Genomic DNA, 26,143 nt, shown 5'->3' with positions numbered 1-26,143 from the left:
ACTGTCCGCGAGGCCCGCGGAGTTGAGGCACCACCGCCGCTCCGCGTCTCATCAGACGGGTAGGCCCGACATGGTCTCGGCCCCAGGCCCGCCTACCCCCTCATCCTGGAGGGTGGTTCTCTTTTCTTTTGCTTTGGGAATGTGTGTTGTCGGCGCCGTCTGTGAAGTAAAATTGTATAAGTGTTGCCGTGTGCTCGCGTAATCGGTATTAGATCTGCATTGTCGCATTTGCTTTTTGTCTTCTTCTTTTCTATGTGCTTTTGGTGGAATTGTATATGTGTGCTTTCCGTTCATCGCGAATAAATGTGCTTTATGTTGAACTGTTTTCCCGCTTCGCTTCGTCATTCCTTTCATTGAATCCTCATCTTGCTTCACGTAAAGGGTTGGTAGCGGGCTGAATACGCCCGATAGTTAATCGAACCGTCGAGGCCGACGATAACACCGCTCGGTTATCCCGATAGTACGGAACGGGTCGCTTAAGTGGCCCGTGTCCGAAGTCGACCTGCGGCGAGGTGCGATCGCCCGGTCTACCCTCCGTGTGGATACTTAGGTAGGTCGAATTTGGCGAGCAACCCTATCCCACGCGGGGGCCGATTGGCTCGATCGCGGTGAGACCGAAAGGTCCACCCGTGACTGGTTCCCGGCGTTAGTCCGAGAGGGTCACGACTGGATTGTCCGTCCGGTGGGCGACGTGCCGCGATTCGAGTTACGTGGCCGTCAGCACGCCGGCGGGCGCGAATCCGTAACAATATCAATATTTTGCATTAGAGGGCATGGCATGTATTTAGGGAAAAAGAAGAGGCCACCATAATAGCTATGTCCCATCTTGATTGGCGCTGCGTTCGATGGTGATCAATAAAGCCTCCAACTCCTAAACTGTGAGTCAACATCGTGTTATTACAGTGTATAATGGTGGTTGGAGTACAAGACTGCTTCAGGAGCACAAAACTTCTGGATCTTTTTTAAACGATCATTAAAATCATTATTTTATGAAAATTGAAGTACAGGAAGGATAGGCTTGCTGTTCGTGGGGTTTCCCTTCGCTGATTTGCTCAATCATGATGAATTTATTGAGGCAAGGTTTGCATCAGCATCGCCATGATTGCATTATTTGATCAAGTTTATCATTATTATAAAAGATAAAGTTTCATGACCTTAAAGGGGGACCCAAATGCAATTTTCTTTTCTTCTGAAAACCAATAAGCATTAAGGGGTAATTTGAAGGGGATATTTTTTTTGCCAATCACAAAGTGTCAAAAAGAGCCCGAGATTGTCGATTTTCGATTTCACCAGTCACGTCACACTCTGAAGCCATATTGATCTGAACGGCAGCTTTACATAGAGAAACAGTGCATGTCAAACTCTGATTCAGATACCGATTCCACAGTCATCAGCAACTCTGATGATTCTCAGAATGTTGAAAGTAATCATTGGGATTTTGAAGAAACTATAGGAGACAAAATTAGTCATTAAAACGCTTTCGGGGGAATTGTAGAGCCGCATTGTTTTTTGAGCCTTGTGCGAGCAATTCAGAGGAAGAAGGCAGAAGTGTTTGTGAAGATGAAATCGCCAGTCACATGATCACTTCAGCTCGGAAAGGTTTGATTTTCCAATTAAATGATGGTTTATAATGAAAGGATTTTGTATCAATTGATAAATCGGGTTATATATTACTCGAGCAGAAATGCCCATCATTGCCCAACAGCACAGACACGGCCCAGGTAGACTCAGACACCGCAAACAAAATAGGCGACGAATGCTTTGTCCCGACATCGCAAGCTGACCAGGTGTCTTGTATGTAATGGGATCATCTCATTTTATACTTCTCCCAGACATCATTTGTGTTCATGCTGTGTCCCACCGTCATGTCCGTGAGATGTCGATGTCCATCCCCAGTGGATGGGGGATTGTGGAAGGGGGAGCAAGGTGGAGGGGGTGTGTGGGATGGTGGTGGGTATTGTGGGGGAATGTGGAGGTGGGGGGGGGTGAGGACCATGAAAGTTTTAGCTTCTGAGGTCAAATCGACTCGGAGTAGATGATGATACATACTCTGTCTCCACTATAAATAGATGGTGATTCATTTGCTTTGTTGAAATATATGTTGACAATAGATAATTATTTTCAGGTGCTCTTGTGATAACTGCTGGGCAATAGCTACAGGTGTTTGATTCACCACTCAAATCACTCATGTACATGTGCTGCTAGCTCAGTAGAGATGTTTTGGTTTTGAGCAACGGCTGTTTCCTTCAGTTAATAGCGAGGATGGCATACTCTCAATTGTGGTGGATAACCACAAGATCTAGCCATCTCTGTTGTTTCATAACAGTGCTCTGGAAAATGTTCCGAGAGCACGGGTGTTTCAGACAAATCTCGTCCAATTTCTGGCAAACTTAGGTTGTTTCGGCCATTTGTGTCGCATGAAACTATCTTAGTTTGAATTACTACAACCACCAAGGACACCGACTTGGGATACTTGTGGAAAATCGAAAATGATTCGCCATTAAATCATACCACGATGTAACCCATCTACAGTACTGAGCTGGTGGTCTACTTCCATGCGTGACGTCGTGGCTAATTTGAAAAAGAAGATTTTGACTTTTAATGGCAAATTTAGCGACTTTATAATTGGGAAATCGAAAAAAAAAATTAAAAATAATTACCCCCGGTTGGGGGTGACGGTCATCTCTGAAGCTCTGTAGATGTGGATCTCTGATCGGCTTAGAATGGCTTCGATGTCGTCTTGTCTTTTGGTTCAACGTACAGACGAAAGCCCGGGAGTAAAAAGGATAGAAAACTTCAGAAATCAAACTACATTTCTGAGTTATCCGTAGATAGATTTTGAAAATGGTTGATTTGGAACATTTATGATCAATGTGTCTTCAAAAGGATAGAACCTAGACCTCAGAAATCAAACCGCATTTGAGTCATAAATGGCGGATAACATTTTGACAATGGATGATTTCACAAGTTTACAGCATCGGTGACCTTGGCATTGACCTTCAATCAGGTCTAAAGTCATACCATCGTGCATCACTCATCGACCCCTACCTACATACCAAGTTTCATCAAGATCGGGCGAAATTTTTTTGACCGTATCACATCGACGATTTTTCCAACTTTGAAGACACATGACTCGATAATCAGGACGAATTTCAAAATCCGGCCCGACCAAATTTAGATATTGTTCCATATTATCAGAATCCGAAGAAATTTCGAAGATCGGATCACAAACGGCAGAGGAGATAGATTTTGAAAATTGGACGATTTCGCAACTTTGGAGTGGCCTTGACCTTGAATCATGTCAAAAGTCATACCGTTGTGCATCACTCATCGACCCCTACCTACATAGCAAGTTTCATCAAGATCGGGCGAATTTTTTTTTGACCGTATCACAGACGATTTTTCCAACTTTGAAGACACGTGACTCGATAATCAGGACGAATTTCAAAATCCGGCCCGACCAAATTTAGATATTGTTCCATATTATCAGAATCCGAAGGAATTTCGAAGATCGGATCATAAACGGCAGAGGAGATAGATTTTAAAAATGGACGATTTCGCATCTTTGGAGTGACCTTGACATTGACCTTCAATCGGGTCAAAGGTCAAACTGTCGTGCATCCCTCATCGACATTTACCCACATACCAAATATCAAGAAAATCGGAAGAAAAAAGGGGACGTACGAACGGACGTACGGACATCGAGACTGGTTTTATTAGGTCATCTCTAACGAGATGACCTAAAAACACATCATATCTATTTTGTAGGGTATCAAGGGATAGATTAGCAGAGGTGGTCTGAGCGTTTGTGATTCCCTTTAATAACAAGAAAATAAACTATATTTTATGTTATTCATCCAGGAAAATAAGCCTGGTTTTGGTTAAACGGTCAAGGTGGCCGGCTTAAGATCTTCGGGTTCTCGAGTTTGAGCCCTGTCGTGCCGTTAAATAACACCAGGTGGGTTTCCTCAGCTTGTCATCCTTCCGAGGTTTACCCCATTTCAACCGGTTCACCGCAGTCAGCGTTTCCACAAACGAAGGTGGACCACAGTTCATTGGAGGGTCAGCAATAGGGATAGAAAAACACTCCTGACATCCAACTCAACAGCTGGTGGATCAGCCTGGTACAGCCGCTAAAAGTAACCGGCCCAGTGGGCCTTCACTTCAGACTCCTTCTGTCAAGAGCCCACCACTCTCGGCTCTAACCTAGGGCAACGATCAACCACAGACTCAAGCGTGACATAGAATGCGTCCTTCACGGTGAGATCACTCGCTTCAGTTGGAGCACATACAGAGACCAGGGAAATGACAGCCAAGGAGTGGCGAATCCTTAGTCTCATAACATGCTCGTTGACCGGTGTTTCCTCAATCATCATTGGAGTCAGCTTACTGGACACAGCTGCAGCAACTCCTCGGGTATGGTAACCATCAGGGCGACCAGACCAATAGTAGGTGTAACCACCCACCATGATCTTGCCACAATCCAGTCTCCAAACCTCAGAGAGAGCTGCAATACCGATGTCCAAACACTTGAGCTCAGATTATTATAGAGACAGGTGATCATCCTGTCTTCAGGATAGGACATTCCAGGCACCCACCCGGAGGGATCGCCTCAGGTTAACCCAAGAAGACCGCAATCTGGTGGACGACACTTCAGCACCACCCAGACACACACTACCACAATCTGACCCGGAAAGGTTACCCCGTGGTTTGCCTCCTTTCAAAGATTGGGGGTTCCGAAGGCTTTACCCCATTCCCCTCATCTGGTGAGCTATCCTGTGAAGGACAGCTGCACAGGAGGTATTCCCACTGAGTGGGTTTTCAGATTTTCTTGTGCTTTTCATATGTTTTGCGGAATGAAGAGTTTTACGGTTGCCGGAGTGCAAATCCTGCCACCAACCTCCTAAGAAAAAGTAACCCAACTGCAGGACGACGTCTGCAGACACAGTTGAGCACTAGATATGGATGACTGTTGGCTCACAAGGAGCTCCTCTGCCCTTTGGTGGGTTTTGTTTTTAATCCTGCTGGGTGTCCATATCATACACCCTCCTTAGCAGGAAACTTGGTGGGAGAGACAGTTTATTCACCGGCAACCCGACCATGAAACAGGCTAGTACAGGTTGACATGGTATCTGTAGCAAGTCACAGATATAATATGACCTGACCTGACAATAATCCAGCCATCCAATGCTGAAAAAGTCGTGATGCTGAAACCAATGTTGAAAATCTAGCCATCCTTTCCACCAACGGAGTGCAGACAGTAAATCCAACCTTCCATTGTCCACACTTGTTTCACATCAGATCTCTACTCAGCTCACGAACCAACTTGCTTCTCAGGCGGGTGAGGGCATCATTCACATATACGTGCTTTCAGTTCTCCTTTTCATGTAGGTGTAGGTACTCTTTTTTTTTTTTCATGAGTTTAGATTTGAGATCTCTGTAGAGAAATCTATCAATGATAGGAACAGGTCTATTATAACTAGCATTATGACTACAACCCCCACCAGGATCCTATGAGAGCTATTAATGTCAAGTGTTGTAATTTCAACACCAATATCAGCAGCATGGTCGACAAATAACTGGCTTATATCTTCATCTGGAACTTCAGGGATATCAAACACAAAGATGTTGCCTTTCCACGAGTGCTGCTCACGACGATCCAATTTGAATCTTTGAAGTTGCTCCGTTCTGACGAGTCCCGCCAAACGTTTGTCAGACTCTTCTCTATCTTTCACCAGCATCCCCATTAGATCAGCCATCACTTGTTCTATGGATGCAGTAATAGCTGAAATTATGACACTTACTCCAACATTTCATCTACTTTCATGGGTGTTAACTGAACTTGTGTTGCACTCAGACAGCCTGGTTAATTGCACCGCTAACGACATCATTCAGGGACTCAGAAATTATACCATCAATGGAGCTTTCTGATTCTAACCTCAGAGCATCGAATCTCCCACCCGTACCAGACGCCATCTTCTTTTACTACTGCTCTCTCAGAATTTGATGACTGCTTGATCAGTCTTTAGACGGCAAATTAAGGGAGCCTGTATTAAAGAGGCATTAAGGGACTTTTTTATGATCAGATGGGCAGCATAATTAAGTGCATGAATAGAAAAATTGAATTTCTGAATGAGTGAAGCTTTATAATCAGATTCAATAGTTCACAAAGAGGATGTTGCATTGTCGGGAATGGAAGCAAAATGCTGGACGTCACGAAAACAAAATACCATACAAGTTACTTATAAATAGACTTGAACTGTCAAAATCTTTCAATTGTTGGACAGTTAAATGTTCAATAAACCGAATTGGAAGAACAGTTTTTGTTGAAAACAAAATGAATTAATAAATGGGTTGCTTGTAAAAGTGTTTTCATGGAATGTTTGACTTTCATGGCTCCAATAGAGAAAACACAAGACAAAGTCTGTCCATGATGTAAACTTCCTTATCTATTAACTTTTAGGTATTGATCTTCATGAACACATTTCGACATATTTATCGCAACGAGTTTGTAACCCATTGTCCATGAACTAGAAGGGCACTCGGTCGAGCGCATACCTCCGCCACGGAATGCCTGATCCATGATAAGATATTGGGTCCAGTATATTTTTTAAATATCATGCCATGCAGTACTATATCGTTTTTAGCCCCATCTCTCAATGGTGAAGAATCACTTTAGAGATCGAATAATTCTCGTATCCAGATCCGGATCTTCGCAAAAATTGAATCAGTTCTTCCTTGTCACACACCCGTGTCTTCCAAGTTTCATCCGAATCTGTCCACAACTTTTTGAGATATCGTGCTATATATTGTTTTTGCCCATTTCTCTCAATGGTGAAGAATCACTTTAAAAAATTCTCATAGCCGGATCCGGATCTTCACCAAAATCTAACCAGTTTGTCCTTGTCGCACACCGAACCTGTCCACGTCCACAACTTTTTGAGATATCCTGCACACAAACAGACAAACAAGAAGACTACGTCATGCAGAGCATGATACTTGCAAAATCGATAAAACAAATTTGACCTCAAAAAGAATTGGTGATTGAATTCAATGACCAAATATGCAAATACTCTTCAAATTTCAAGTGACTCGGATGAAAATTGACAATTTTGAAATTTGACCTATGTTGACCTTTCGGCCAATGTGGACCTCCAAAATAATTGGCTGTCTGAATTCAGTCACCTGAAATATATATCCTCTTCAAATTTCAAGTCAAATGGATGAAAATTGAGGATCTTAGAAATCTCACCGAAGTTGTTGACATTTGGTCTATGTTGACCTTTTCATCTCAAAAACAATAGGCTTCTTCCTTATGACAAACTCTACCATGTGGTGAAGTTTTGTGAAGATCGGATAAAATCGTGACCTGTAGGAGATGGACAGACAGACAGAACAAGCCGGTAGGCGACGAGAGATCCGCTAGGATCGAAGCGCTGGATACGATGCTTTTCATTCTGACCGATCCACCGACGAAGATTCATTGCCAAGACGTATTGGTTCACATACAATTGTTCCTCTGCCTGGCAAGATTTTTCCTATTGCGTATTTTGCCAACTGGCACTCATAAAAAATGACGGTAAATAGACACCCTATTTTTGAAGGACTACCATTTGAAAAATAAAACCAAAATCAAAAATTGGCTCGAGTAAAATTTTCTAAATATCTCGAAGTGTTTAATTCCGAAGTCTCATTTCTCCACATTCAAAACTGTAGGACAAGTATTGAAAATAGTGAACGTGGTTTTTCGGCCGCTGCATAGCAATGGGTGGTTGCTTAGCAACGAAACTCAAACGCGCACATTCCCACCTCATATGGCACCTGTTCACCAAGTTTCATCGAAATCGGTTTGTTGGTTTGTGCTGTGGAGCCTCGCGTTACACACACACACACACACACACACACACACACACACACACACACACACACACACACACACACACACACACACACACACACACACACACACACACACACACACACACACAAAACCCGACAATAAGGGATATCTAGCAAATCCAATAACAAAATCGACTAACCAATATACTTGAAAAATCTTCGATTTTGCAAGCAACAAATGGACAGGAACGGGTGAAAACATAACCTCCTTCAACTTCAGTGGCGGAGGTAACAAACCTTTTTTAACCTCCACAGTACAACTTTTACACAATTTAGTTCCCCCCTCCAAAAAAAAATATCTTTCAGAATCAGGTGTAAAGTTTTAATTTAGAAACCAACAAAATAAATAAAACATCATATCCTACCCATGGATCTACCAATATGTACGGTGTACTGCTTTGAGGTCAATAACTTTGATAAGTTAAAAGGATAGTGGATTTCATGCCCTGACCTGTCCGGTTCTTGTATAGAGACCTGATGAACATCAGTGATGACAGAGGAAAGTGAGCAAAGCTGTAACTGGTCAAACACCATTTGGGCTGCCAAGGACGACTCTGGTGACCCGGTGGTACGCTTCATAGTGCTCAACTTTCTGTAAGAGCAAGGGGGGTGGGAGGGGGGGGGGAACAGCCTGATGAACATGTGAAAAAAGTACATATATAATAGACAAATATTATAAAGACATATAGAAGTGCTACATGTAAAAGCAAATTATTGATACAACTAATCACAGAAACAAGCAACCTATTACAATAGTAAATATGTATAGCAACTGACAAATAAAAAATACCTATCACCCTAAACCATAGCTTACCTTTTTTCTGGGAAACCCTGTCGAAAACGACGATATATGTATATATTGTTTTGAATCTGGAAGCCATTTTTGCACACAAACAGCCAGAGTCCCCGTCGTTCAGTTATTTTGATAAGTATGTGTGTAGTTAGAATCCATCCCCTATGTCTAATGGGAATTTTGTGTGTGCGCTTTGAGTTATTTTATAGTCAGGATTTATACATCTACTACTACAACAACAACAACAACAACAACGGCACCATCCCTCACTCAACCGGTCGCCATTGCCTACGTGTTTTTGGCTGAAGGCGTGGGCGGAGCCTCCATCGCCTCAGATCGAGGCTCCGCCCCGAGGAAGGGCATGGAACGTTTCCTCCAGTCAATGAGCGAGGGGGCGAGCATTGAACGCGTGCCCCAGCCAATGGGAGGCCAGCGTGCCGAAAGCAACTATGGAGCCTCTTCGGGGGCGGGTCTCCGAGACGCCTCGACACCCCCCCCCCCCCGAGATGCCTCGTCCAATCAGGAGGCTGACCACCTCAGGGGCGGTCCCGCCCAGCCAGATGGGATGTTCGCCACTCGTCCAATCCGGAGGAGAGTCTCTCAGAGCGGTTCCCTCGACCCGCGGGGGAGGGGGAGGGGAAGGATAAGAGCAGGTGGCGAGCCGTCGAGAGGGGAGAAGGAGAAAGAGAAGCCTCGTCTTGCCTGCTGGCGTTCTCGTCTACCAGCGGGTGCTCGTCTCATCTGGTCCGTTCCCGTGCTGGCTGGCATCCATTGCATCGTCCCTGGTGCTTGGTGCTGAGTTGTTGACGGCGGGTTCGAGTCCCACCAGCGAACCACACGAGGCGGACAGGTGCAAGAATAGGCTCCTGCCCTCAGCTCGCCTTTCGCTCCCGAGCTGAAGGGACAAAATAAAGGCTGCGGCCACCGTGTGTGTGTGTGTGTGTGACCAGTCTGTTAAGTAGAATCAAGTGCTTTTCGCTCATTGTAAATTGCCTGCATATTCGGATAACTCTGCTCTGTCTCCCTCCCCAATCATTGTTTATAAATAAACCCCCGAGTTAAATGTTCCAGCTCGTTTTCTGTGCCTTCTCCCATTGACCCAGCACGGTGCGTATTGAGAATTAGTGAGGCCGTCGGTGCCGTAAATCGTTCATTTGGTCCGGCGCAGCTTTGGTAACTTCCGCTCGGTTGGACGTGCTTATGGTGATGTGGGGATGGATGTGTTTTTTGTAGTTGTCGTTGATCTGTTGAGGGGAGGGGGGAGTTTTTGTAGTGGTCTTGATGTGTTTAGGGACCTGTGGATAGTTGGCCATGTGGTTGCACGGGTGATCAGTGTTGGCATTTGCAGCTAGCTGCAAGGAACTGTGCACCTCTCATGTCCAAGTGGTCGTTGATAATTTTTTTTTTAACATTTCTACCTCTGTGTGTCGGTGCTCGATCGGTGTTAATGTGTAACCTGCAATTATGAGAATACCTGGTGTTTTGTATGGTTATGCAGGGTGTTTTGATGTTTAAGAGGTTGGAGGTCCAGGATGAGCTGGCATAGTCCATGATCGATCTAATGTACTGTTTGTATGTTGGTGACGTTGTTTCTTTGTGTTTTCTGAAGTCGGTGCCTGTGAGTGCCCCAAGTGTGTTCAGCTTGGGTGTGCACGTTTTTTGTTTTTATGTTTGTGATGCGATCTGAGAACAACATGGACGTGTTAATACAAGTGAGTCCGAGTATTTTGATTTGATGTGGTGTGTGTTGGAGGATGGGGATGTTGTTCAGTGTGATGTGTGGTGCAGAGCTTATGTTCCTTGGTATCATTTATTAAAACAGTGAGTGTTGATTTTGAGGGTATAACTTTCAGTCTGTTGATGGTTAGCCAGGTTTGTAGGGTAATGAAGAAGGATTGAAGTTGTGCTGTGACTGTGTTGATGTTACTTTGAGTATAGGTAATGGTTCTGTAATCTGCCTTTGAGGCTATTGGTATGTTCTCAAGGTGGTTGTGAAATGTTGTGCATTAACAGTGTGGGGGACAACAATGAGCCTTGAGGGACTCTGAGGAAAATACCGTGCGCGGAATGACTTGCTGTTAAAAATGACGTTTGACCGTCTGAGATTGTAAGTAAATTTAGACACCACAAGACTCTGAATGATACCCACAAAGCTTGGTGATTGAGTGTGATGGGGTGAAAGGAGATAGGAAAATGGACAGACACTATCCTCATATTTATATGGATGGAGACATGACCAAGGTCGCCTACAGTACAATGATGAATATACGAGTGTAGGTTCAACTAAGACAAACCTATTTTTATTTCTTGAAAAGAGCGAAACCTGTATATTCATGGACAGTATTCAATGAAGAAGAGGTTTCCCTAGTTTGGTGCCACAAGTGAATAGCAAAGGTGTGAAAAACAGCTCCAGTGGTTTGAAGATTTCACCTCCCAGCAAATCATAAGCATGAAGATCCATGAACAGAGCTGTTGTGCCTTGGAGGGACGAAACGTCTTTGATTGAGAACAAACTGCTCCCCTTATCCAATCCTTTTTGCGGAAAAACTACTCGAAGAGGTACTATACCGCTCCCAGAACCCCTTGGCCTTACCATAAGCCATCACCTTTGATGAAGGGAACACATTACCAAGATCATAGGTTAGACACCTTCTGAGTATTCCCTGTGGAGTTAAGGCATTCCTGAGCCACACCATGGTGTACAAGGGTTTCACATGGAGCTCCATGGAGTATGGCTTCCCACTTCCTACCGTTCTTCTCTTGAGGTGGTTGAAACCGATGCCCACTGCATCATTGGCAGTTCAAGATAGGAGGTGGATTTCCACTCTCCCACTGGCAGCAAGTTGGTGGGCTCTCCATTTGGCCTCGCTCCTCCCATTCTCTCTGACCTCTACCCTCCCAGGTGATACATATTCCTCAATAAATCCTTACTTGCCCACCCTCCCAAAGCCCATTGTCTCGTCCTCACTTCAGCCTTTCAAATTTGCTGCACATCATTACTTTTCGTGCATCAGAGATCGATTCTGTGGTGTTTGGGCATAGGGCGCTGAGGGGGCGTGGAGTATTTGTGATAATAGTCACGTGCTTAGGCATGCATATATCTGTACGCGCCCGCTAGAGGCTCAGAGTAATGTACATCCGGGCACGCAATAAACAGAGTTACGACTACGCTCACACTCGCTCCGTGCCTCACTGCACCCCGGACATTACAGTTGACGACGATGGATTGGGATCGGATCACCGCTCATGGCGGAGTGCATGTTTTCGTCGGCAATGACTTTGAGTTGTTTTCGGAGCAATTGGATTTCCAGGCGCACACGGCGCCGGGAAAATCATCGCAGCTCGCACGGTACGAGTTCGATCACCTGGCAAGGAGCCCAGGGGAGCGCATCGCGAGTTTCGCCACGCGGGTGAGACATCTCGCCGTCGTCTGCAAATTCACGTCGAGTGAACGGCAGGCCAGGCTCAAAGATCATTTTATTGCTGGATTGCAAGACTCGGACATGGTTTCGACGATACTACGGCTGAAGTACGAGGACATTACGTTCAATTCAGCAGTCGCAACGGCATCAGCCGTCGAACAGACGCTGAGAGATATCCAAGCCATTGCCGGCCAGAGCCTCACAGGTGGTCCGGAGGTCCACGTGGCGTGGGACAACCCCGATGACCCGGGGCAAGACCTGCAACCTGTGCGAGGTTTTGTACATGACGTACGCTTTTACGTCCCGGAGAAAGACCTGCAACCTGCACGAGGCAACCCAAACGACCCGGAGCAGGTCCTGCAGCCGATGATGAGCCCGTTTTCAATTGGTCCGATGGTGACAAGACCATTGACAGTGGAGATCGAGGTGAACGAGACTCCGATTGTTTTTCAAATTGATACCGGGGCCGCGGTGTCGATCATGGGTGAACAGACCATTCGTAGACTCAACCTTATCAGGTCTACCCTCACGCTGTACACATACACCGGCGAAGCGATTATGACACTTGGAATGACAGACGTATCTGTCGCCTACCAAGGTCAAAGCGCCATGCTCTCGCTGTTTGTAGTACGAGGGGAGGGGCCGGCGCTCCTGGGCTGAGACTGGCTGACTAGCCTCAGGCTAGACTGGACAGCACCAGCCATTCACCCTGGGCGACCCGTGCCGAGCCGATTAGAGGATCAGTCGGAGGAGGTTTTTCAAAAGCATCAAGGTTTGTTTTGCAACGAGCCTGTACAACTCGAGGTCATGAAGGCAAAGCTTTTGAGGAAGGAGGGAGGGTGCCTCCCTTGGAGCTTGCGGGCAAGGTCCTGCTGGGGGCAGGGGCCACGGAGATGCAGAGTTGGTGTCTGTTCCTTACTTCCTGCAACTACAATACACAGTTCCGGAGCAATGGGGGGCATGCCGACTGCGATGGTCTCTCGCGCTTGCCTTGCGCGGAGGGTCCAGATTCGTCTGAATCAGCTGACCAGGTTGATGTGTTTGCACTGAGCCAGGTTCAGGGTGGGCCGGTCACCGCCAAGCAGGTCGCGGTGGAGTCGGCTCAAGATACAGTACTCGCCCGTGTCGTTCAGGCGATTTCAACGGGGGATTGGGGAGAGCTGCCTTCGACGGTGGGAGCGGCTCATGATCCGGCGCGCGCTCGTGTCGTGCAGGCGATCGTTCAGCATGTGATCGCCTCGAGCGCGGTCTGCATAGTCTCTGCGCCTTCGGCCGTTCATTCCACAACCGAACTATGGTTGTTCACAAGGTTGTTGTGGTGGCCGGGGTTGGGGAGAGACATTGAACGAGTGGTAAAGCATTACGCTGCTGGGCAGGCAAATGCCGATAAGCCACACGTGAGCGGAACGCGTTTGATTGTGATCGATGCGTTCGCCAAGTGGCCGGAGCGTGTGCTTTGGCGGGGTGCTTCGACGGGCATTGCTGTGCAGGGGCTGCAGCCGATCGTTGATAATAAAAGCATACCCGAGAGATTCGGTTCTGGCAACGATCCGCCGTTCCTCACAGATGTGTGCAATGATCTTGTGCATCGCGGCGGTGTTCAACACCTTAAACGGTTTGTTAAAGTGTTGTGTCATCCTGACGTGCCGGAATCGTTTATTAAAATGTTGTGCCATCCTGCCACAAACGAGCAGGCAGCATCGTTTAAGATGTTGTGCCATCCTGCCACTAACGGGCATGCAGAATCGTTTGTTCAAGTGTTGCGTCATCCTGTCACGAGCGAGCAGGCAGGATCGTTGGTTGAGGTGTGGAAACGTGCTTGGTGTGAAGGGAAGTTTACATCTGCGCCGACAGTGCTTAATGCGTTTTCGTTACCGTGTGGAAATGTGATACGTTCAGCCACCGATGAACCTGCAAAGGTAATGGAGCAAGCAGATCGCCTGGTTCGGATTGATGGTGGGGGGCCGGGGCAGATTCACTGTTCAGCGTCACCCCCACCCCTGATATCGTCAAGGCCAGACGTGCCGAGCGACATGCGCACCACGTGCTGCGTGCTGGCGCCCACGGGGCTAACGGACTCGGGGTGTTTGCCTAATTCGGTCCTGTCCGAGGGGGACACGCAAGCTTGTCGGCCGGGGGCGTTTGATGGTGCAGGGGGAGGTTCGCCAAGGGTGTCACCTCGACCTAGCCAGAAGGCGTGTAAGCATGGGCCATCTGATGGCACTGTCCGCCCAGGGCGGATCAAGCGACGTGGTACTTGGGGGGATTTTGGATGATTAGTGTCCTTTTTCTCCACTAGTGCGAATGCTTTTTGATTTGTATCATGTTGCCATTTTATAATCATACTTTTCGGAGGGAGGAATGTGGTGTATGGGCATAGGGTGCTGAGGGGGCGTGGAGTATTTGTGATAATAGTCACGTGCTTAGGCATGCATACATCTGTACGTGCCCGCTAGAGGCTCAGAGTAATGTACATCCGGGCACGCAATAAACAGTTACGACTATGCTCACACTCGCTCCGTGCCTCACTGCACCCTGGACATTACAGATTCTACCCAACATTGTTCCTCTCCAGCCATTGTTGCTCGTTATTCCTCCTTGTGCAGTCCAACCTCCCCTTAAGGCCCAGTCACACCTTGACGTTTTAGCCAATGTATGCCGATTTTTGAAATTTTTTTCTAAAACGCTGGCACACGTTGAATAGGTTATGGGTAAGTTTTGATTAGAGCACTCTGAAAAACACTGCCATACGTCGTTGTACGCTGGCTTTAAACGTTGTACTTTTCGGTTGTCCTCAAATTTTTGCATGCTTGAAATTTCACGATGTATGCCGGCGTATGACTCACATGTTCCGCTACGCTGGCCACAAGTTGTATGCACGGTCTGTGATCGTTGACAGACGTCAATACATGCTACTTGTAAGTTGAGAAACGCCGAGGTAATGTTTAGCGTACCCGAAACTTATTTCTAACCTATGATTAACGTGTTGTTGGCACGTTACGCGATCGTTGCCACACGTCGACAGACGTTACTTTTAAGTTACTCATAGGCTGAAAGACGTCGGTATAATGGATCGTCCTTGCGTCAGCGTCCACGGCCATGGCCAGGACACTTATTTGCAGCATTCTTCAAACTTTTCTTCGGCATGACGAGGATGTTCACACTTCGATGTCTAGCTTGGCTATGATTCCAATTGTCCATCGGCAGCGTCTATTTAAAATAGTCGCGTTTGAGCGTTTTAACACGTTCAGAAGAAACGTTTCACATTTCCAAACAACAGCCTCAAAAAAACAAAGGCGAGTGACAGCAATTTAAATCGTTCATTGTAAACAATGAAAATAGCTGAGTGGTACCGTTTAAAAGTCGTTGAGTGTAAAAAAAAATCCAATTGTTGAGCGCAAGCGTCTACTTTCAATAGTGGAGATGCAGCCATTTAAATCGTTGAGTGGCAGCCTATGAATAGCAAACCCCACATCACCGGCAAAGATAAACTGCCGCACGATATGGATAAGTTAGGCTATCGTTGGGCATAGTTTGTGAACGCCGGCTACACGATAATTATTCGTTGGTATACCGTATCTATAAGTTATCGAAGCGCTCTATGCACATTATTAGTTCATTGTGCATTTGTCCAACCCGTTATGAATAGACCTAAATTGTAAAAACAAGCCATAGCTCATTGTTGAAAAAGCCCCATAAAAAATTAGCCACGAAGAACTTCGAACAATGGTGCAAAGATGTCTCCTACCCGTGGACACGTGGACGCAAGGAGGATCCATCATAACCCACACCCTCTCCCTCACACTCACCTACTACTGCCAACATGAACAAACTACTAATACTGATACCGATACTGATACTGTTACTGCTGGCATGGACATCGACTCAAAAAGGACTCGAAAACACTGTTGGGTTCCCCTTTTTATATACCAATTCCCAAAATCGCTGGGAACACGTCTTTATATGGCAGTTGTAAGTTAGAAACACGTTCATTTATTTTTTTTGTCGACCGGAAGACGTCATTGGAATACGTCTACATACGTAAATGTGTGTTGGGACTACGTAAAGAATTGGTTCAAAGCACGTCAAACATAAGTTAGAAATAAGTTTCGCGTAAAAAAGACATTACCGCGACGTGTTTCGACTTATGAGTAGCTTATAAGTAGCCTTTGTGGACATGTGTAAGCGTCCACATATCGTGTGTACAACTTCTCCCCATCGCATGCGGAACGTGCGTCATACGCCAAGTACGTCGTAAAATTTTGAACATGTTTAAAATTTCTTGACGTACTCTACTTACTACGACGTATGATAGCGTACTTTAGCGTTCTACTCACGTATACCAAACTTACTCATACCGTATTTGACGTGCCCCAACGTTTTAGACACATTTTTCTTAGGTCGGCATACGCTGGCAAGATCGCCAAGGTGTGACCGCGATGTTGACACTTCCATTTCTACGGCAGTTATGATTCGAATCGTTGTGCGTCAGCCTTTTAATAGGCTACGTCACGACATCGTCGGCGATGCGTGCAACGCGCTATGCCGAAGTTAGACTATCGTTGGTCATAGGTTGTGTTGGCCGACAACAGGTTCAGCATTCGTTGGTATAAGTTATCTATAACACAACGAAACGTTCTGTGTCCGTTAGTAATGCGTTATACATAAGACCAAGTCGCTATAAATACGTCCGAATCTTTTAAAAAAAAAAAAACATCAAAAGTTCAACGTCAGCCAGCGTTTTACATACATTTTAATACGTTGCCATCGCTGGCTAAAACGTCAAGGTGTGACTGGGCCTTTACACGCCCTTTGGTAGTTTTTGAACATACTGCCCTTTGTTGTCATTCAACTACTCTATGAGCCTAGTCCCTGGTATTTTAAACATCAAAAGTAAGCTTTGTTCAGAAGAAGATACAAGTTAAAGAAAAGGGAAAATTCCTCACAGCATAAATTCTCGCATCCTCTTTCCATCAAATGAGTTTTCTAAAGATTTCCGGAGCTCAGGCAGAGTTAAAGGACCTGGGTCGACCTCCAAGTGTCCATCCTCATCCTCCGATGGATCTGGGGAAGAAGCCAGCTCGTCGCAGCCTCCAGGGAGAGCTCGCCCTGCCCGGGATACCAAATACCCTGACAAAAACGCTGTGAAAGGGAAGAGGAAAAAAAAAATTAAAAAGAAGAATAAGTTGCATTTGAAAAGACCAGATGAGGCAATGTCATTACCAAGAAAGTCACACAGCTGCACTAACTAGGTGCGACCAACGCTGTCCACTTCGTAAATATACACAAAGAAAAAGGTTCCCCTTCTGAGATTTCCAACAATGTGCAAGGTATCAAACTAGCTTTACCACCCCCAGGACTTTCCTACAAAAGCAAACACTGTTGGCCATGATCACCAACAACTGTAAGCCCAACAGAGATTTTTTTTTCCAACATTTGTGTCTGATCACGATGTCCTTACCGATGGAAAAAATGCACAGGCCAGCTGTAATGGGCAACCACAAAAAGTTGGAAGAGCACATGCATCGACCTCTATCAGAGGGGTGACCACGGACGGTTGGCATGCCATCAACATAGTCTTCTCCATCGACCGCTTCTTCATCCGCTTGCTGGAGTTCGACAGGCTGTGCCTCTGCCTCAAACCGAGAGTATGTCCTCCCTTTCATCTGTACTCAATTGAGCAGAGGAGGGGGATGGGGCAGCGAAGAAACAGCAGCAGCAGCATAGCAGTTTTGGTTCTACTGCTCAAAAACACCACTACACTACACAAGGCACTCAAGGTTACTCAACCACACTATCATCCTGCTACTATTAACAGCCCCAATTATTCCCACCTTATTGTGGGCTCGTTGGAACATTTTCTTTGGCCCCAAGTCTTTCACAAACCAGCTGATCAGGCCCAACTTTCGATAGACGCTGCCGCAAGTTCGGAATTTGTTCAAGGTGTCGGCGACAACTCGCCTCCTCTTTGTAAAAGACGCCCATGGGATCTTCGACATACCCCAAAGAAAAGGTATTGGCAAACGGTTCCTCAAACTTGACGCCCATCCGGACGGACGGCACACGGATTGAAGAATCGGCCTGCCTGCGAAACACCAGGACGGAAGTTTACAGCTCGGTTGAGTTCCAAATCCGGGCTGGACAGCTCATCGTAAAGTGCGAGTGTGCCTCGATACGTGGAGATGGCATTCCTATACAAGTTCAAACAGCACAACAGTTACATGGAATTGAAATTCTCCGACTTTCATCAATGATCTCTCCGACTCTCTGGAAAATCCTCTTTATCTCTTTACTGATGACTCCACCCGCTACCGTACCATCGGTCATCCCTCAGCCTGGCAAACAGCAGCTTCTTCACTCACGGCAGATCTGAATAAAATCACAAACTGGTCCAACACGTGGAACATGTCTTTCAATCCGGACAAATCTCATACTCTCACGATGTCTCTCCGAAAAGACCGTTTAGAAAACTCCCCCATCCACTTTCTCAACAATCCTCTGGAAGAAGTCCTTTCTTTCAAGCTTCTGGGTCTCACTATCTGCCATGACCTTTCCTGGGAAAGCCACATTTCAAACCCCGCCTCCAAAGCCAGTCACCGACTGGGAATCCTCAGTCGTGCAATGTCCTTCCTTGACCCACCTGAGCTCCTGACCACTTACAAAGCTTTTGTCCACAGCCTGATGGAGTACTGCTCTCCCCTCTGGGCTGGTGCTCCTGCCTCCCACCTTTCTCGGCTTCACGCTGTGGAAACCAGGGCATTTCGGATCATGGGCATCTCCCGCAATGAGGCTGAGTCTTTAAGCCTCTCACTCAATCACCGCAGACTGGTCGATGGTCTTTCTGTCTTCTACAGTCTCCTCTCCAGCCTCGCCCCCCCCCCTGCTCTCTCTGCGATTTGTCCCCACCACATTTCCGCAGGGTGCTCAAGGACCGCCAACAACCCCCTTCTGGTAAAACTACCAAAATCACTGCTCACCTTCACTCTTTCAATCCTCTTTTTTCCTGCCTTTGGAATAAACTCCCTCACTCTATTCAATCCCATTCTTCCCTCCAGGCCTTCAAAACAGCTGTTCACCACCACCTCTTATAATCCCCTGTGGGGGAAAAATTGATATTAATGTATTTTAAATTGTAACAAATGGAGTTTCAGAAATGTAACTTTTATGCTGCAAATTGAATTGGCTGTCATTTCTGGCCAAAAGACTTTTGCCCTAAATGATAAGAAAAGTGTTGTTCTGGAGCAGAGTGACCGAGCTGATAAATGAACCTTTGCTTAGAAAATGTACGAAGTGGCTTTTTGTCTAAAAGACACGTCGACAGTCTGGGTGAATATCCCCCAACCTCTCTCTCATGGAAGTATAAAATGTTTTGAAAGGCACATTGTTCTCAGTGCAAGCACGTGAGAAAGTATGGTTTCTCAGTGGCTTGTACTCCTTGGAACTGACCAAGTACCAAGTTAGAATAAAACTCTCTGATGTAATGTAGAAGTGAATTGAATCGGGTTGGTCTAACTGTTAACTAAAGTAAGAATAAATGAAATAGAACCAAATAATATTGCAATCAAATGGGGGTTCTTAAGTTCATTGTACAAGGGTGAGAAGTGTATGGTGTATAATTAGGAAATAAATTGTTTCACAAGGAAGGACTTGTGTGGACATCAGTTTTATCAGCGTCGATAGGGTTTTTGTAGGATTTTATAATCAAATCGGACAAACGTTAAACTCTGTCTGAAGTCAAATAGGATTCCACAATCGGCCAGTTAGAATCCTTCAGGAGGACAACGATCACAACAAGGTGGGTTTAAAAAATCCACGTCACCCCCATCCAAATCCTCGATCTTTTCTACCCCCGATAATACACCCAAACCCACCTCCTTCAAATTCCCTGCTTTCCTTCCTGAAAGTCCCTGTGATGTCCAGCTTGTAATCCCCCTGTACCCCATCCCATCCCTCTCCCTTCCACAGATCTCCCAATGTCTCTGTTCCCCACTGTTTTGTCCTTCCGACTCCCACCCCTCTTGTCTCATGCCCCCCTTGCTGTGCGTTGTGTGTTAGTTCTCACACGAGCCTCAACAAGGTATACAAAAAAAAAATTGTCCAATCTGCAGCCTGTACGACGAAAGAGGTCGTGTAGTGTCGTGTAGTGCGCTTGAGTAAATGCAACGATGTGGTACAGATAAAAAAAAACAAGGACGAATGTGTCCAAGAGCCACGTCCTGAAGGCAATAACAACAACAACTTGCGATATTTCATCACGTGCCTTGATGGAGCCAATAGCGAGACCAGTCATGGAGGCTCCTCGTTCATGATGAGAAAATAGTGCATTTACGAAATTACAACACATTAAATGGAATAATCTTTAAGTAGTAACGTGAACTTTTCGAAACTTTAAAGCAAATGTCCGAATATATTTAAAAGTTCATGATAGACGCTCTCAAAAGGCACCCTTAATGTGAGGATGTGTACAGGTGTTTAGTATTTAAGATCCGGATCCTGTATATAAAAGAGCCGCGTCCTAAAGGTTTTGTCTTCACCAGAAGAAGAACAAGAAGAACAACGCAGAGCTCTCTCTCTTAGAGCCACGTTCACTGCGCGAGACGCGGATAAAAATGCATTAATTTGTTAAAAACAATTCAGCAGCTCATGATGGCTTCCTAACGTGTACAAGCAGTCTAAATAAGCAAAGCGAGGAGAGCCGGCTTTTTGACTCCAATGGTGGGCTCACCGTTTGGGAAAACCAAGCACCCACACTGGCCATGTCTCAATCCACAGGTGTTCGAACCCTGCAAGACACACGCACACCACAAGTTAAACCAACCCGATTCAAAGAGAAAACTATATATATCCATATGATGAACAAGACATTCGATAAACACCAAAACCTGCTGGAACAACAACCAAAAAAAAAAACAACACAAGGACAGCTTGTACATCTGCTCTGTCTGATAAGGAGGCGCTCGGTGCCCCCTGACCCGCCTTGTGCAAGCCCAACAACAGTCGGGTACATAAGGCAATCCTTACAGAGACCGAGACCATCCGACCACCACGTCAACCACCTTTTGAACATCACAAGCCCTTTGGGTTCGCACGCGAAATCGGCACGAACTTCAGCGAACTTGCTCTGTGTGGAGAAAACACCGAGGAATGAATGACAAAGCCAACGAGGAATGAATGACGGACGCGTTTAGACAAAACGAGGAACTTGTCCGATTCAGATTGCTGACTCGACCGACGGTGTTTGCATCATCGTGTTGACACAATTCAAAGTTGAGTTCGGGGGGGGGGCGGGGGGCAGCCGTGCCGAGATCGGTCCGAATGATACCAGATATGTTTGGACGTCAGTCAACCGAATGCGTGCGAAATGACGTCATCACGCACACCACGCGTTGTTTTTTACGTCTGAAACCTCTGAGGTCCTCGTGGCCCGTTCGGGTACATCACGTCATTGATGTGCGCCGATATCCGAGAGGGGGTCATAGCAAAGGATGCATTGATCGAGACAAGCAAGCACACCCCGGACTACAAACCACCGCCGCTAAACATACACCGCTCTCAGCTGTTCGGTCACGTCGGAAATATGTATTTTAAAATTTACAAACAAACATCAGTCTCAAAATACAATGAACATAGCTTATCCCCTTGTGGTGAAGTTTAGTTTGTCGAGGAGTCGTTCCATACAATACAATAACACCACAATATCGCCGTCACCTCCAATTATTACTTCTTGTAACTGCAGTCACGCGCAGTCTTCCGTTTGAGCGAATTACCTCACAACGATTGTGCTCCTGAAAACACGATTGCTTTTACCATTACCAAACACGACCAATGACCGTTACCTTTAAAAAAAAAAAAAAACCCTCAACGCATGCTGATTAAATTATAAACCACCACAAAGACGTGGTGTCGTTCTGCTGCTTGTGCGCATGCGCGAGGGGTGTGACCAATTGCGCATGCGCGAGGGGTGTGACCAATTGCGCATGCGCGAGGGGTGTGACCAATTGCGCATGCGCGAGGGGTGTGACCAATTGCGCATGCGCGAGGGGTGTGACCAATTGCGCATGCGCGGAGCCAGCGACAGTCGTGTTTTTCCAATCGCGTGCATTCCTGAAAGTTGATGTTGTTGGTTGCCTATCTCGACACGTGGGTGGGTTTCAGGAGGTTCCACTGAGACCTCCCAGGTCCCACAGTATCCAACCCCGTGTTTCAGTAAGAGATCATGATTCATGGACCAAGCTGTGAAATTTTTTAGTTACCTCCATTTCCTGCAATGTTTTTAACCCCCGTTTGTCAACACGATATGAACAAGTTATGGACGGATTCGGACCACACTTGGTGTAGCGTGTCGAGGTTGGGTGTGTGATGAAGAATTGATTAGATTTTGGTGAAGATCCTGGATACGACAATTTTGTAAGCGATTCTTCACCATTTGAGTGTTTGGGCCAAAAACCACATATCGCATGATATATCAAGTAGTTGTAGACGCGTGATGACAAAATTTGGTGGATCAGTTGGGGAGGTGACAAGAACGAGATGATTACATTTTGGTAAATGTCCGAATCCAGATCTGGTCTATCACTGAAATACATACAATACGTAAACTGTTCAGCCTGGTGGAGGTATGCACCCCACCAAATACTGTTCTAGTTATGATCTACGAGCAAGGGTAACCGGCTTTGCCAGGCAACACCAGGACCCTCCTCTCATCCCTTTCCCCTCCGTCATTCCACACTCCCCCGCCTCCTCCCTCATCCCACTCCACATCCTCCTCCCTCATCCCACACTCTACTTCCTCCTCCCTCATCCCACACTCTACTTCCTCCTCCCTCATCCCACATGCTACTCCCCCATCCCACACTCCACTTCCTCTTCTCTCATCCCACACTCCACTTCCTCCTCCCTCATCTGACACTCCACTTCCTCCTCCCTCATCCGACACTCAACTTTCTCCTCCCTCATCCCACAATCTACTTCCTCCTCCCTCATCCCACACTCAACTTTCTCCTCCCTCATCCCACACTCTACTTCCTCATCCCTCATCCCACACTCTACTTCCTCCTCCCTCATCCCACACTCTACTTCCTCATCCCTCATCCCACACTCTACTTCCTCCTCCCTCATCCCACACTCTACTTCCTCCTCCCTCATCCCACACGCTACTTCCTCCTCCCTCATCCCACACTCGACTTCTTCCTCCCTCATCCCACACTCTACTTCCTCATCCCACACGCTACTTCCTCCTCCCTCATCCCACACTCTACTTCTTCCTCCCTCATCCCACACTCTACTTCCTCATCCCACGCGCTACTTCCTCCTCCCTCATCCCACACTCTACTTCTTCCTCCCTCATCCCACACTCTACTTCCTCCTCCCACACTCTACTTCCTCCTCCCTCACCCCACACTCTACTTACTCCTCCCTCACCCCACACGCTACTTCCTCCTCCCTAATCCCACACTCTACTTCCTCCGCCCTCATCCCACACGCTACTTCCTCCTCCCTCATCCCACACTCCACTTCCTCCTCCCTCATCCCACATGCTACTTCCTTCCCTCTCATCCCACACTCTACTGCCTCCTCCCTCATCCCACACTCTACTTCCTCCTCCCTCATCCCACACTCTACGTCCTCCTCCCTCAGCCCACACTCTACTTCCTCCTCCCTCATCCCGCACTCTACTTCCTCCTCCCTCATCCCACACTCCACTTCCTCCTCGCTCATCCCACACTCCATTTCCTCCTCCCTCATCCCACACTCTACTTCCTCCTCCCTCATCCCACACTCCACTTCCTCCTACCTCATCCCACACTCCACTTCCTCCTCCCTCATCCCACACTCCACTTCCTCCTCCCTCATCCCACACTCCACTTCCTCCTCCCTCATCCCACTCCACCTCCTCCTCCCTCATCCCACTAGACCTACTCCCTCATCCCACTCCACTTCCTCCTCCCACACTCCACTTCCTCCTCCCTCATCCCACTCCACCTCCTACTCCCTCCTCCCACACCCCTCTTCCTCCTCCCTCATCCCACACTCTACTTCCTCCTGCCTCATCCCACACCCTACTCCTTCCGCCCTCATTCCACACTCTACTTCTTCCTCCCTCATCCCACACTCTACTTCCCCCTTCCTCATCACACACTCTACTTCCTCCTCCCTCATCCCACACTCTACTTCCTCCTCCCTCATCCCACACTCTACTTCCTCCTGCCTCATCCCACACTCGACTTCCTCCTCCCTCATCCCACACTCTACTTCTTCCTCCCTCCTCCCACACGCTACTTCCTCCTCCCTCATCCCACACTCTACTTCCTCCTGCCTCATCCCACACTCGACTTCCTCCTCCCTCATCCCACACTCTACTTCTTCCTCCCTCATCCCACACTCTACTTCCTCCTCCTTCATCCCACACTCGACTTCCTCCTCCCTCATCCCACACTCTACTTCTTCCTCCGTCATCCCACACTCTACTTCCTCCTCCCTCATCACACACTCTACTTCCTCCTCCCTCATCCCACACTCTACTTCCTCCTCCCTCATCCCACACTCTACTTCCTCCTGCCTCATCCCACACTCGACTTCCTCCTCCCTCATCCCACACTCTACTTCTTCCTCCCTCATCCCACACTCTACTTCCTCCTCCTTCATCCCACACTCTACTTCCTCCTCCCTCATCCCACACTCCACTTCCTCCTCCCTCATCCCACACTCCACTTCCTCCTCCCTCATCCCACACTCTACTTCCTCCTGCCTCATCCCACACTCGACTTCCTCCTCCCTCATCCCACACTCTACTTCTTCCTCCCTCATCCCACACTCTACTTCCTCCTCCCACACTCTACTTCCTCCTCCCTCATCCCACACTCTACTTCCTCCTCCCTCATCCCACACTCTACTTCCTCCTCCCTCATCCCACACTCTACTTCCTCCTCCTTCATCCCACACTCTACTTCCTCCTCCCTCATCCCACACTCCACTTCCTCCTCCCTCATCCCACACTCCACTTCCTCCTCCCTCATCGCACACTCCACTTTCTCCTCCCTCATCCCACACTTTACCTCCTCCTCCCTCTTCCCACACTCCCCTTCCTCCTCTCTCATCCCTCCTCCCACACTCCCCTTCCTCCTCCCACCCCTTCCCCTGCCTCCTCTCTCACACCCCTCCTTCGGGACTCTCACCCCCTTAAAGGGTATGTTCCAATAGTCGTTAGTATGTAATGGATCAAAAGGATCGAATCTTTCAAGCATCTAAAAAGGTCCAAGTGGTCCAAAGCTCGAAATGGTCAAGGGACCAAACTGTCGAATCTGTATGAAGTGTGAAAGGGTCTTTAAGTGTCTTTGGGATCTTTGTAGTCAAAAGGGTCTTCCTGGTCTTTAAAAGCAGAGGAGGTGGATGAAAATACCCTTATGACAATCTCTGCGTTGGACATGCCAATCTCTCTGGATGAGGGGTATGCCAAATGGAGGGGCTGTCGGCCCAGTGGTCTTTGTAAAAAACGCGAACATGCAGAGGACGAATTTTATTTATTAGACTAGTGGGACACCGATGGGGAAACGCACAGGTGCAGACATGTATGACATTTGGACCAGCCCTCCTCATATCTGATCCTTCAGTCACAAGAGGGGAAGGGAAGAGTGGGGGGAAGGGGAAAAGAGGGGAGGTGGTGATGAGAGAGGGGGTGGGAGGGGAAGAGAGGAGGAGAAAGGGAGGGAGAGGAGGGGAAGGGGAAAGGGAGGGAGAGGAGGGGAAGGGGAAAGGGAGATGGGGGGGGGGGGAGAGTGTCGGAGGAGAGGATCGTGCACAGGGGAGAGGAGGGAGGTCGGTGCGAGAGGATGTGGAGTAACTTACTTTTGCATTCACTTGATTGACTTGAGAGGGGGGAGAACCTGCCTTGATTGACTTACATCAAATACACTTCACAAATTCAAAAATCCTGAAAATCAAATGTTGTATAAAAATATTGGATTCCATCGTTAGTCTACCTATTCAATTCATGATACAGAAAGCTTTTCAAAGTATTGTTTCATCTTGT

General features: G+C 47.1%; 1 protein-coding gene across 4 annotated transcripts in view; it reads right to left on the bottom strand.

Annotated features, from left to right (window-relative positions):
- The window catches only part of TFR2 (transferrin receptor 2), a 59,556-nt gene extending 37,518 nt beyond the window's left edge, over nucleotides 1-22,038 (bottom strand). Inside the window, exons 1-5 of one of the 4 annotated variants that reach the window (XM_085848788.1) lie at nucleotides 21,882-22,038; nucleotides 20,840-20,897; nucleotides 17,576-17,780; nucleotides 17,061-17,256; nucleotides 8,351-8,491 (exon numbers count right to left, since the gene is read on the bottom strand). In XM_085848788.1, coding sequence (XP_085704914.1) covers nucleotides 8,351-8,491; nucleotides 17,061-17,256; nucleotides 17,576-17,780; nucleotides 20,840-20,872 — 575 coding nt within the window. In that variant the 5' untranslated portion in view covers nucleotides 20,873-20,897; nucleotides 21,882-22,038. Of the gene's footprint in view, nucleotides 1-8,350; nucleotides 8,492-17,060; nucleotides 17,257-17,575; nucleotides 17,781-20,839; nucleotides 20,898-21,045; nucleotides 21,068-21,170; nucleotides 21,402-21,822; nucleotides 21,847-21,881 lie in introns of those variants that run through there. The other 3 variants (XM_085848789.1, XM_085848787.1, XM_085848790.1) reach the window with 3 other exon arrangements.
- Nucleotides 22,039-26,143: the final 4,105 nt, after the last annotated feature.

This window comes from Eptatretus burgeri, chromosome 12, assembly GCF_056783735.1.
Source record: "Eptatretus burgeri isolate ZD-2024b chromosome 12, Ebu_testis_v1, whole genome shotgun sequence".
NCBI classification, from domain to species: Eukaryota; Metazoa; Chordata; class Myxini; order Myxiniformes; family Myxinidae; genus Eptatretus; species Eptatretus burgeri.
The sequence above is the reverse complement of the archived record's forward strand: the minus strand, read 5'-3'. Positions and strand labels throughout refer to the sequence as shown.